The sequence below is a fragment of the Thalassophryne amazonica genome, chromosome 7, assembly GCF_902500255.1.
Source record: "Thalassophryne amazonica chromosome 7, fThaAma1.1, whole genome shotgun sequence".
Classification (NCBI taxonomy): Eukaryota; Metazoa; Chordata; class Actinopteri; order Batrachoidiformes; family Batrachoididae; genus Thalassophryne; species Thalassophryne amazonica.
Genome location: NC_047109.1, coordinates 67,249,418 through 67,263,412, shown reverse-complemented (window position 1 = coordinate 67,263,412; position 13,995 = coordinate 67,249,418). Strand labels below are relative to the sequence as shown.

Here is a 13,995-nt window from a genome sequence, read left to right as displayed (position 1 = left end):
TTGCTGTCACGAATACTGACATGATGCTTCTTACATCAGTGGTGTCTGATCACTCACTTACTAAGTTTACAGTTTCGCTGCCGTGTTTAGTGGAACAACAACCTTATATATCATTACGGCGATGCATCAACTCTTCAACTAAGACTGAACTCGAAGCTAGACTGCCTAATGTCTTAGCTTCACATTTGACAAATACCCAGTCAGTAGACAGACTTGTGGATAGTTTAAACTCAGTGCTCAAAACTACACTCGACATGATTGCACCACCTGTGTTAAAACCGCGCTCCCCCAAATCACAGTCACCTTGGTTCAATGATTATCTGCATGACCTCAAGCATAAAGCAAGAGGTCTAGAACGGAAATGGCGTCGTTCAAAATTAGAAGTATTTCACCTTGCGTGGCGTGACACTATCTTAGACTATAAGCATGCATTATTGGCTACAAAGCAGACTTACTACTCTGATTTGATCAACAAAAACAAACAAGCATATCTCAAAGTTCTTGTTTGACACTGTAGCAACACTTTTGCATGGACAACCACCTGTAGTTCGCTCTCCTTTTACAGCACAAGATTTCCTGGATTACTTTGGGAAGAAAATAGAAGACATCAGGTTAAACATATCCCGGCATGCCTTAATCCAGCCACTACACCCTGCTATTGATGTGGGCGCCACTACTGAGGTATTACCTAGATTTACAGAATTTGACAGTATCTCACTAGGCATGCTGACAAAACTCGTAATGTCAACAAAAAGCACAACCTGTTTATTTGATCCTATACCAACAAAATTGTTTAAGGACCTGTGGCCCACTCTTGGGCCGACTGTGCCGGAAATTATTAATCTTTCTTTAACTTCTGGATCTGTTCCTAAATGTTTCAAATCTGCAGTGATTAAACCATTACTTAAGAAACCTAATCTTGACCCTAGTGTATTGAAAAACTATCGGCCAATATCAAATCTATCATTTTTCTCTAAAATTCTGGAAAAAGTGGTGTCACGGCAGCTCGTAGACTATCTTACTGAGAATAATCTCTTTGAGCCACTACAGTCTGCTTTTAGAAAATATCATTCCACAGAGACGGCTCTCACTAAATTGGTGAATGATCTTCTGCTTACAATGGATTCGGACACCACTACAGTTCTGTTGCTGTTAGATCTCAGTGCTGCATTTGATAGAGTGGATCATCATATTCTACTTGATAGGCTGGAAAATCACTTTGGGATTACTGGGAGTGCCCTTGCATGGCTGACGTCATACTTGACCAGTCGTTCTCACTGTGTTTTGTACAGTAACACTACCTGTAACCTGAGTGACATGCAATTTGGGGTTCCACAGGGGTCTGTCTTAGGCCCCCTGCTTTTCTCCCTTTATATAGCACCCCTTGGGCACATATTGCGGCGTTTTGGGATTACCTTTCACTGCTATGCAGTTGATACTCAGTTATATATGCCGATAACTGCTGGTAATCTCGTTCACATAAAATCCTTAGAAGACTGCCTTGCAGCAGTGAGAAGTTGGATGTCTAGAAACTTCCTACTTTTAAACTCTGATAAGACTGAAATGATGGTTCTTGGTCCAGTGAGGCATCGGCATCAATTTGACCAGTTAATGCTCAGCCTCGGCTCATGTGTCATACATCACACTGACAAAGTGAGGAACCTTGGGGCAATTTTTGATCCTTCATTGTCCTTTGGCCTCCACATTAGAAATATTACTAGGACTGCTTTCTTCCACCTGCGAAATATAGCGAAGATTTGTCCCATCCTGTCTATGGCTGATGCTGAGACCCTGATCCATGCATTTATCTCTTCTAGATTGGACTACTGCAATGTTCTAACATTACACCCATTTTAGCATCCCTTCACTGGCTTCTTGTCCCAGTGAGATCAGATTTTAAGGTTCTGCTACTAACCTATAAAATTATTCATGGACTGGCACCTCCCTACCTAGCTGACCTAATTAAACCTTACATACCGGCCCGGGCTTTACGTTCTCAGGGTGCAGGACTACTTTGTGTCCCTAAGGTGAATAAGAAGTCTGCGGGTCACAGAGCTTTCTCTTATCATGCCCCTGTTCTGTGGAATGATCTCCCTGCGTCAATTCTGTGGAGACTTTCAAGTCCAGACTTAAGACGCACTTATTTTTCCTTTTATATGGCTAGCATACTGGTACAGTTTTGTTTTACGCTTTTTTCTCTTTTAATTCATTTATTAGTAATTGGAGCGGGCCGCTGCCTCAACTTTACCTAAATTCTGGGTCTTTTAGTGAAGTTTAGGGCTAGTGGCCAGCGATCACCTTAGTATTTCTCTGTTTTTCTTGTTGTTTAATGCTGGCAAATTATAAAGTAATTTTTGTCTTTCTGATGCCTGATTCTGTTTTTTCTCTCTGTTTAAGGTGCAGCTCCATCCAGAGATGGGAGTTGTATTCGTGTTGGTGATCCTCCTGTCCTGTGCGCCAATAGCATTTCTTGTATATTTGTCCGTGAATTGTTCTGTGAATTGTTCTGTAATTTATGTTTGTAGCATGGCCCAAGCAGAGGGTCACTCCTTTGAGTCTGGTCTGCTTGAGGTTTCTTCCTTAGAGGGAGTTTTTCCTTACCACTGTTGCTCTGGGGGTTGGTAAGATTAGACCTTACCTGTGTGAAGCGCTTTGAGGCTATATAAATGAAAATAAATTGAAATTGAAACAATACGGATAGAAAAATGATCTTAAGCTTGTATCAATCAGTAAATCATTTGTAATCAAATGGTATGAGTGGCATAATGATAATGTCACAAATAATTCATGAAATGACAAAATTGTCCAACAGGGCCAGAGAGGTGTTTACCATTTAGCACTGGGTACTGTCCAAAAAAACACATTTATTATGTGTGTGTTTGACATCTGAGGTACTTTCTTATATTTTTTTCTGAGTATTCCTGGAAGCACAAAATCCTAACCATATTTAACTGTAAAACAGATAACTTTTAAAACTTTCAAACCCTTCTTTAATCACACTATTCCACTGAAAAGTAAACATTTCCAGACCTTTGCTGGCATTATTTTTTAAAGGTGTACCACTCACCTTTACAAAGATTTTTCCCCTCTCTTCAATGATATATGGTTCATGTTCCAGATGGTCTTTGGTGGTTTGACTAATGTGTATCTGCATGCCCTGCTCACACAGATACACATGTATGACCGAAACTTTTAAAATCACCAATAAGCACTTCTTTGCTTTCTCTGCATCATTCCTACACAAAGTATGACATTCGCTGTTTTTCCTGAAAGTTGTGGTTAAGAAATGAAGTGATTATTGCAGTATGTCAGGACCCCTTCCCACATCATGTGAAGTTTGGTCAAATACGGCGAAACAGCACAAAATTGTTCGAATTAGAGCATCACGAAACATTGCACCGATGGGCAGGCGTGCACGATCCCAGTGCAGGAACAGTGCGAGGTGCACCACATTGCAGTACCTGTGGGACCTGCTGGTACCTGTGGGACCACATCGTGGCACTTATGTGGAATAAATAATTTAGAAAAAGAGAAAAAAAAACATACCAAGCACGGGACTTGAACCTGCACCTTCCAAAAGCTCTGACTGCCAGTCAGAAACTTTATCACTGAGCTATGGAGCTATGCTTTGAAAGCTGTGGGAATCTGCCTCATATCAGGAAGGACATGGAAGTATTACAAAAAAAATTAAAATCACACACCATATAAAAACACTGCATTTATCAAGCAAGCAATACAAATCCTCTGGTGATGACCCATGGTCACTGACATACAGTCATGAAATGACATGAATGAGAAGCAGTGTGCTCTGATCATGTCCATATCTACTGTGTCTTGTGGACAGTGTGCCGCAGCACAGACACCACGTCATGTGGAACAGAGCTCATGTGGGTAACGTGACAGTGAAATTGCCCGCTGCGTGTTCTGATCTGATGATCCAGTTCAACCGGGTGGGCTGTCAATGTCCGCTCCCTGCACATGCTCGCTCACTGTAGTTTGTCGCCACGGTGATATATGTTTTTATTTATGTCCAAATAAATACAGCAATCAGACACACGCGTCTCACAGTGGACAGCTGTTAGTCCAGGTCTGTCTAAACACAGTAGGTGTTGTCCAGTTGGGATGTCCAGAATGACAGATCTCCACAGCTGCTTCTGTCGGAAGCCACGCCTCCTGTCAGTGGAGCGCACACACCCACGTGTCAGTATGTGTTTGCAAAGTCACACTCATAGGGAACTTAGACAAATTTCACTGCGAGTACGACAGTGATTGTCTGCAGTCTGTTGTTGTGCCAAGAGTGCGACTGGCCACACATTTTCTAAGTGCCATGTGAGCGGTGTTAGCTGTTCGTGTATGTCACCTGGAATTTGGCCGACACCTGCCACGAGATGGTGCGATGGGTTCACACAGCGCACACTCTGTCTGTCTTTCAGCCGCTGGTGTGCCCAAATAGTTGTAGCAACAGGTGTACGAGGCGTTTGGAGCAGCAATGATTTTACACATATTGCATACGATTCCATACAAGGCAGGTACAATTCTATACGTTTTGCGTACAATTCCTGCTTTGTGCGCACTTCAACCAAATTTCACACTATGTGTGAAGGGGCCCTTAGTGTAGTTACCACTCCATTGCTCTCCATCCTGGAGGCAGTGTTCACTGTATCACCAAACAAACAGTAGCGCGGCATCTTTAGACCCACAACACCTGCCACAACCATTCCAGAGTGGATACCTGAGAGACAAAAGGCCATAAAAAACAATTAAACATGGCCTAAGTCAGTTACAGTCTGAAATGTTGGAAAGTTAACTAAAAATACACAATTTCTCCAGTCACAGCCACAGAAGCCTGTAACATTTTTAAGGTTGTCTGGGTGTCTTGGTGGCTTTCCTCACTCGATTCCTTCTTCTGTGATCCCTTAGTTTTGGAGGACTATCTGCTCCAGGTTTACCGTAGAGTAACATACTGTTTGTATTTTGTCATAACTGATGTAAATAAAGTCCAAGACATAATCAGTGTCTTGGAACTATCCATCCCTTGACTTGTCTGAAGAAGACAATGTAAAAGTAATGATTTATATATGCTATACTAAAGGAAAGGGGGCACTTACTTATTCACACCATCGTTACATGAGTTTAAAGGGAATATTTTTTGAAACTTTAAAATAAAAATGACTGATTTCTTTTATGTCCTAAAAAATATGTTGTATATGTATGTGTGTATATATATATATATATATATATATATATATATATATATATATATATAATTTATTTGTATGTTACTGCTGCAAATAAGTATTTGAACACCTACCAACCAGCAAGAATTCTGGCTCACACAGACCTGTTAATTTTTCTTTAAGAAGCCCTCTTATTCTGCACTCTTTACCTGTATTAATTGCACCTGTTTGAACTTGTTACCTGTATAAAAGACACCTGTTCACACACTCAATCAATCACACTCCAACCTGTCCACCATAGCCAAGACCAAAGAGCTGTCTAAGGACACCAGGGACAAAACTGTAGACCTGCACAAGGCTGGGATGGACTACAGGACAACAGGCAACCAGCTTGGTAAAAGACAACAACTGTTACGATTATTTATTAGAAAGTGGAAGAAACACAAGATGACTGTCAATCTCCCTCGGTCTGGGATTCCATGCAAGATCTCACTTTGTGGGGTAAGGATGATTCTGAGAAAGCTCAGAACTACACAGGAGGACCTGATCAATGACCTGAAGAGAGCTGGGACCACAGTCACAAAGATTACATTAGTAACACATGATGTTGTCATGGTTTAAAATCCTGCAGGGCAGCAAGGTCCCCCTGCTCAAGCAAGCACATGTCCAGGCCTGTTTGAAGTTCACCAGTGACCATCTGGATGATTCAGAGGAGGCATGGGAGAAGGTCATGTGGTCAGATGAGACCAGAACAGAGCTTTTTGGAATCAATTCCACTTACCATGTTTCGAGGATGAGAACAACACCATGAAAACCATCCAAACCGTGAAGCATGGGGGTGGAAACACCATACTGTGGGGGTGCTCTTCCGCAAAGGGGACAGGACAACTGCACCGTATTGAAGGGAGGATGAATGGGGTCATGTATTGCAAGATTTTGGCAAACAACCTCCTTCCCTCAGAAAGAGCATTGAAGATGGGTCATGGCTGGGTCTTCCAGCATGGCAATGACCCCAAACACAGGCAGGGCAACTAAGGAGGGGCTCCGTAAGAAGCATTTCAAGGTCCTGGAGTGGCCTGGCCAGTCTCCAGACCTGAACTCAATAGAAAATCTTTGGAGGGAGCTGAAACTCCAAACCTGAAAGATTTGGAGAAGATCTGTATGGAGGAGTGGCAAACAAAGGCTACTGTTGTGTGTGCCACCAGAAGAGGAGGTACTACTGGCCCACCACCAGAGGGCGCCCTGCCTGAAGTGCAGGCTTCAGGCACGAGAGGGCGCTGCCGCCACGGACACAGCCGGGGGTGACAGCTGTCACTCATTATCTCATGACAGCTGTCACCCATCTACACTTCATCATACTATTCCATAAAACGCGGACGTCATCTCCACCTCGTTGCCGAGATATCATCGACCTGTGAAGGTAATATCCTCAGCCAGAAGCTAATTGTGTCTTAGTCTGAATCGATTTTGCAGCTGCTTTCCTGTGGAGTGCCTTATCAGTGAGGTTGGTGTAATCAGCGACGGCTTCGCTTCACACCCCAGCCAGATAAGTGTTGAGACAGGAGCTGCACGAGTGTGTGTGAGAGGTGGAGGTGGAATCTCCACCAATGTTGTTACTGGGTGTACACACACACCCACTTCTTATTGTTTCTGCTCCTCGCCAGCAGTACCAGATCCGACATTCGGAGACGGTGGCCACCTGGGGACTCGGGACTTGGCAGCTCCAATATTCTCCAGGTTCGGTGGCAGAGGAAATTGTGTGGTTCTGGTTCTTCTCAGGACAGACGTCTTCTATCCTCGAGCCTGCCCACACGGCACCATTGTGGATTGACTGTTTGCAAAATTCTGTATTCCTCTGTACTGTGGTTGTGCTCATTCACAACAGTAAAGTGTTCATATTTGACTCTTTCATTGTCCGTTCATTTACGCCCCCTGTTGTGGGTCCGTGTCACTACACTTTCCCAACAGGATATCTCGGCCAGCGTCATGGATCCCGAGGGGCATCACCCATCTGTTGAACAGCCAATGGAAGAGCAGGGTGCACAGGCGTCTGCAGGAGGCGTGATTGGTGAGTTGCAGCAAATCCTCACCGCCTTTACCGCTCGGTTGGATCTGATGACCGAGCAAAACGTCATCCTTAATCGCAGGATGGAGGCTCTCACCGCACAGGTGGAAGCGTGCGCTCAGGGCGCTGCTGCAGCTCCTCCTCCTGCCGACCCAGTGCAGAATATAGACGTTCCACTGGTCGTTCAACGACCCCCCCCCACCATCCCCTGAAGCATACATAAGTCCCCCAGAGCCGTACGGAGGTTGTGTGGAGACGTGCGCGGACTTTCTTATGCAGTGCTCGCTCGTCTTTGCACAACGTCCCGTAATGTACGCGTCTGACGCCAGTAAGGTGGCTTATGTAATTAACTTGCTTCATGGTGAGGCACGCGCTTGAGCTACGGCGCTTTGGGAGCAAAATTCACGGCTCCTTACCACTTATACTGGGTTTGTGAGGGAGTTCAGAACGGTTTTTGATCACCCTAACAGAGGAGAGACTGCTTCAACAGTGCTGCTGTCAATGAGACAGGGGTGCCGGAGCGCAGCCGAATATGCAGTCAACTTCCGCATCGTGGCTGCGAGGTCCGGCTGGAATAACGTTGCGCTCCGCGCCGCCTTCATAAACGGACTGTCGTCAGTCCTGAAGGAGCACCTGGTAGCGAAGGAAGAACCGCGGGATTTAGATGGGCTTATTGATCTCGTTATACGGTTAGACAATCGGTTGGAGGAACGCCGTCGGGAGCGAGACGAAGGACGTGGCCGGGCATGCGCCGTCCCTCTCCCTTCCGGGTCCGAAAAGGTTCCGCCCTCCCCACGCTCCACAGCCTCAGCGCTCCGTGTGGCAACAGCTTCCCCTGCTGACGAAGCTATGGACACGAGCAGGGCCACATTTAAGAGGAGGCTGGCCCGTGGGGAGTGCTTTGTCTGCGGCTCGAGTGAGCACCAGCAGAGAGACTGCCCCAAGCGGTTTAAACAACAACGCCCGCCCCTAGAAACTGGGCTTAGGGTGGGCCAAGACATTCATGTGGGACACACACATATTTCCACACGACTCCCAGTTACAATCCTGAGCGGGGATTTAACCCTTCAAGCCCCAGCACTGGTGGACACGGGGTCAGAAGGGAATCTGCTAGACAGCAGATGGGCTAGGGAGGTAGGGCTCCCTCTGGTGGCGCTCCCTTCGCCATTGCAAGTGCGGGCACTAGATGGCACCCTTCTCCCTTTAATCACGCACAAGACACAACCTGTAACTCTGGTGGTGTCTGGAAATCATCGGGAGGAGATCGAGTTTTTTGTGACTCCTTCTACCTCCCGAGTGATTTTGGGCTTCCCGTGGATGTTGAAACACAATCCCTGGATTGATTGGCCGTCTGGGCTGGTGGTTCAGTGGAGCGAAACCTGCCATCAGATGTGTTTAGGTTCCTCGTTTCCTCCTGTTTTACAGGCTAAAGAGGAGGTCAAAGTCCCTCCCAATCTGACGGCGGTGCCAGTTGAGTACCACAATCTTGCTGATATCTTCAGCAAGGATCTGGCACTCACCCTTCCCCCGCACTGTCCGTACGATTGTGCCATTGATTTGATTCCACGCGTGGAGTTCCCGTCCAGCAGGCTGTACAACCTCTCACTACCTGAGCGCGAATCAATGGAGACCTACATCCGGGACTCATTAGCTGCCGGGCTGATCCGGAATTCCACCTCCCCGATGGGTGCAGGTTTCTTTTTTGTGGGCAAGAAAGATGGCGGACTCCGTCCATGCATTGATTACAGGGGGCTGAATGAGATTACGGTTCGCAATCGATACCCGTTGCCCTTGTTAGATTCCATGTTCACCCCCCTGCATGGAGCCAAAATCTTTACAAAGTTGGATATTAGGAATGCGTATCACCTGGTTCGGGTCCGGAAGGGAGACGAGTGGAAGACGGCATTTAACACCCCATTAGGTCATTTTGAGTACCTGGTCATGCCGTTCGGCCTCACTAACGCCCCCGCGACGTTCCAAGCTTTGGTTAATGACATCTTACGGGACTTCCTGCACCGATTCCTCTTCGTATATCTGGACGATATACTCATCTTTTCTCCAGACCCTGAGACTCATGTCCAGCATGTACGTCAGGTCCTGCAATGGTTGTTGGAGAACCGGCTGTTTGTGAAGGGCGAGAAGTGCGAGTTCCACCGCACTTCTTTGTCCTTCCTGGGGTTTATCATCTCGTCCAACTCCGTCGCCCCTGATCCAGCCAAGGTTGCGGCGGTGAGAGATTGGCCCCAACCAACACGCCGTAGGAAGCTGCAACAGTTCCTCGGCTTTGCTAATTTCTACAGGAGGTTCATTAAGGGCTACAGTCAGGTAGTTAGCCCCCTGACAGCCCTGACCTCTCCAAAAGTCCCCTTCACCTGGTCGGATCGATGCAAAGCCGCGTTCAAGGAGTTGAAACGACGGTTCTCGACTGCACCAGTTCTGGTGCAGCCCGACCCTAGCCGCCAGTTTGTGGTTGAAGTGGACGCCTCTGACTCAGGGATAGGAGCCATGCTACCCCAGAGCGGAGAGACCGATAAGGTTCTTCACCCGTGTGCCTACTTTTCTCGCAGGTTGACCCCAGCTGAACGGAACTATGACGTCGGCAACCGAGAACTCCTTGCGGTGAAAGAGGCTCTTGAGGAGTGGAGACACCTGTTGGAGGGAGTGTCTGTGCCGTTCACGGTTTTCACTGACCATCGGAACCTGGAGTATATCAGGACCGCCAAGCGGCTGAACCCCAGGCAAGCCCGCTGGTCACTGTTCTTCTGACGTTTTGACTTCCGGATCACCTATCGCCCCGGGACCAAGAACCAGAGATCGGATGCCTTGTCCCGGGTACACGAAGACGAAGTCAAAACTGTGCTGTCGGATCCACCGGAGCCCATCATTCCGGAGTCCACTATCGTGGCCACCCTCACCTGGGACGTGGAGAAGACCGTCCGGGAGGCCCTGGCACGGAGCCCGGATCCCGGAACTGGGCCGAAGAACCGACTTTATGTCCCACCAGAGGCCAGAGCTGCAGTCTTGGATTTCTGTCACGGTTCCAAGCTCTCCTGTCATCCAGGGGTGCGAAGGACCGTGGCAGTTGTCCGGCAGCGCTTCTGGTGGGCGTCTATGGAGGCCGACGTCCGGGAGTATATCCAGGCCTGCACCACCTGTGCCAGGGGCAAGGCAGACCACAAAAGGTCCCAAGGACTTCTCCAGCCTCTTCCTGTGCCTCATCGCCCCGGTCCCATATCGGCCTGGATTTTGTCACGGGCCTCCCGCCGTCCCAGGGCAACATCACCATCCTCACGATAGTGGACCGATTCTCCAAGGCGGCCCACTTCGTGGCCCTCCCGAGGCTCCCAACGGCCCAGGAGACAGCAGACCTCCTGGTCCACCACGTCGTCCATCTGCATGGGATACCAACTGATGTAGTCTCGGATCATGGTCCCCAGTTTTCCTCTCAAGTCTGGAGGAGTTTCTGCAGAGAACTGGGGGCCACTGTGAGCCTCTCGTCTGGGTACCACCCACAGACGAACGGACAGGCAGAACGGGCCAACCAAGAGTTGGAACAGACCCTCCGCTGTGTGACATCCGCGCACCCGACGGCCTGGAGTAACCATCTGGCCTGGATCGAGTATGCACATACCAGCAGGTGTCTTCTGCCACCGGCCTCTCCCCATTTGAGGTGTGTCTAGGGTACCAGCCCCCATTGTTTCCCGTGGTGGAGGGAGAGGTCGGTGTGCCCTCGGTCCAGGCCCACCTGCGGAGGTGCCGTTGGGTGTGGCGTACCGCCCGTTCTGCCTTGTTAAGGCCCGGACGAGGGCTAAGGCCCATGCAGACCGCCGGCGGTCCCCGGCCCCTGCATACCAGCCCGGGCAGGAGTTGTGGTTATCAACGAAGGACATCCCCCTCCAAGTGGACTCCCCTAAGTTGAAGACAGGTTCATCGGACCATTCAGAATCCTCAAAATCCTCAGCCCTGCCGCAGTGAAGCTCCAACTCCCAGCTTCACTGTGGATCCATCCTGTTTTCCATGTGTCCAGACTGAAACCACACTACACCTCACCCCTCTGTGCTCCCGGTCCGGCGCCGCCTCCTGCCCGGATCATTGACGGGGAGCCGGCTTGGACAGTGCGCCGGCTCCTGGACGTCCATCGAATGGGCCGGGGGTTCCAGTATTTGGTGGACTGGGAGGGGTATGGACCCGAAGAACGCTCCTGGGTGAAGAGGAGCTTTATCCTGAACCCGGCCCTCCTGGCCGATTTCTACCGCCGACACCCGGATAAACCTGGTCAGCGCCAGGAGGCGCCCGTTGAGGGGGGGGGTCCTGTTGTGTGGGCCGCCAGAAGAGGAGGTACTGCTGGCCCACCACCAGAGGGCGCCCTGCCTGAAGTGTGGGCTTCAGGCACGAGAGGGCGCTGCCGCCACGGACACAGCCGGGGGTGACAGCTGTCACTCATTATCTCATGACAGCTGTCACCCATCTACACTTCATCATACTACTCCATAAAACCCGGACGTCATCTCCACCTCGTTGCCGAGATATCATCGACCTGTGAAGGTAATATTCTCAGCCAGAAGCTAACTGTGTCTTAGTCTGAATTCATTTTGCAGCTGCTTTCCTGTGGAATGCCTTATCAGTGAGGTTGGTGTAATCAGCGACAGCTTCGCTTCACACCCCAGCCAGATAAGTGTTGAGACAGGAGCTGCACGAGTGTGTGTGAGAGGTGGAGGTGGAATCTCCACCATTGTTGTTACTGGGTGTACACACACCCACTTCTTATTGTTTCTGCTCCTCGCCAGCAGTACCAGATCCGACATTCGGAGACGGTGGCCACCTGGGGACTCGGGACTTGGCGGCTCCAGTATTCTCCATGTTCGGTGGCGGAGGAAATTGTGTGGTTCCGGTTCTTCTCAGGACAGATGTCTTCTATCCTCGAGCCTGCCCACACGTCACCATTGTGGATTGACTGTTTGCAAAATTCTGTATTCCTCTGTATTGTGGTTGTGCTCATTCACAACAGTAAAGTGTTCATATTCGACTCTTTCATTGTCCGTTCATTTACGCCCCCTGTTGTGGGTCCGTGTCACTACACTTTCCCAACAGCTACTGTACCAAATATTAACATTGATTTTCACAGGTGTTCAAATACTTATATGCAGCAGTAACATACAAATAAATTATTTTAAAAATCATACATTGTGATTTCCGGATTTTTTTTTTAGATTATGTATCTCACGGTGGACATGCACCTAAGATGAAAATTTCAGACCCATGATTTCTAAATGGGAGAACTTGCAAAATCGCAGGGTGTTCAAATACTTATTTTTCTCACTGTATATATATATATATATATATATATATATATATATATATATATATATATATATATATATATATATACACTGTATACTGTATAACACAAATACAACTCATATACACAAGCTTTCCAGGATATGAAACTCTGTTACAAATCAACATCCATTCACAGTTTTTTTTTTTTTAACAATTTTAGATAGATTTGTAGTTGTTTGTTTGTAGATAGTTGGTAGTCAGAACTGTGAATTCATGCTTTCTACCTATTCAGTTACATTGTAGAAGTACAACTGTATGTACAATACAGTTGTTTTCCCACTTTTTTCAATTCTGTTCCCTTAAAGTATGTCAAGCTATCCTGAAGTACCCCATCGTACAAGCAAATGTGATGTCAGTGCCTTGTTCAGGAGTAAATCAGCATTTATGTTTGAAGATCACAAAAATAATCATATTATTTAAAAATTCTTGTTGAATTCAAGATTTATTTAAGACAAGAACTTAGAACAGTTGATCTTTTATTGGTGTTGATTTGGTGCTATACAAATAATATAAATTGAAATTGAAAATAAATTGAATCTTATAAAGTTAAATCTAATTTTAACTCTGTGCATGAGCTGAGCAAGAAATTATTCTAATCACTTCTTGCTCATTCTTGAGACTTTTTGACAGTGGTGGAATGCCACTGCTATTGCCTCATCACTCGAATGCTATGGGTTCAAACCCACTCCCTTTGTATGTTGTGTTAATATCTGTGCTAAAAAAAAAAAAAGAAATCCCATTTTAAATCCAAATAGTGTTAAAGTATTTCCTAAAGCCTTGAAAATAACACTGTTGAGTGTAGGATAGTATGAATTTAGCTCTTAAAATCAATTAATTAAATCAACTTTGATAAAGCGATTGTATTTCCTGAATTCAGAATGGCTCTTCTGCACAAATCAGACTGTCATTGTGCTGGGCAGGATCCAGATGTGTATGTAAACAGAACATGGTTTAAAGATAGTACCATATTTTTTTGGAGTATATCTCCCAGTTTTTTATTTTTTTTTTTTTTAGTTTGGGAGGCCCTGCAACTTATAATCAGGTGTGACTTAGTGTATATACTGAAGAAATTGTGAGTTTGTTACTCATAATAACAATTATTATAGTTACTATTTATATAGGACTTTCACAGGAATGAAAGCACCAAATAAAATAAACTCCAACAGTAAAAGAATAAATGCCAATAATAAGAATTACAGTACAACAATGCACAAATTGATGAGCTGATAAAACTGAAAAAGATGTGACTTCTAGTTTGGACAGTCAGTAACGGTTACTTTTTTAGACCAAGCAGAGGGAAAAAAATATGGAATCACTTAATTCTGAGGAAAAAATTATGGAATCATGAAAACCAAAAGAACGCTCCAACACATCACTAGTATTTTGTTGCACCACCTCTGGCTTTTATAACAG

General features: G+C 46.7%; 1 protein-coding gene across 2 annotated transcripts in view; it reads right to left on the bottom strand.

Annotated features, from left to right (window-relative positions):
* LOC117514074 (soluble guanylate cyclase 88E-like) overlaps nucleotides 1-13,995 on the bottom strand; it is a 69,298-nt gene that overhangs the window by 15,153 nt on the left and 40,150 nt on the right. For both annotated transcript variants that reach the window (XM_034174363.1, XM_034174364.1), the window contains 2 exons: nucleotides 4,623-4,732; nucleotides 3,068-3,157 (listed from right to left, as the gene is read on the bottom strand). In XM_034174363.1, the coding sequence (XP_034030254.1) occupies nucleotides 3,068-3,157; nucleotides 4,623-4,732 (200 nt within the window). The remainder of the gene's footprint in view (nucleotides 1-3,067; nucleotides 3,158-4,622; nucleotides 4,733-13,995) is intronic.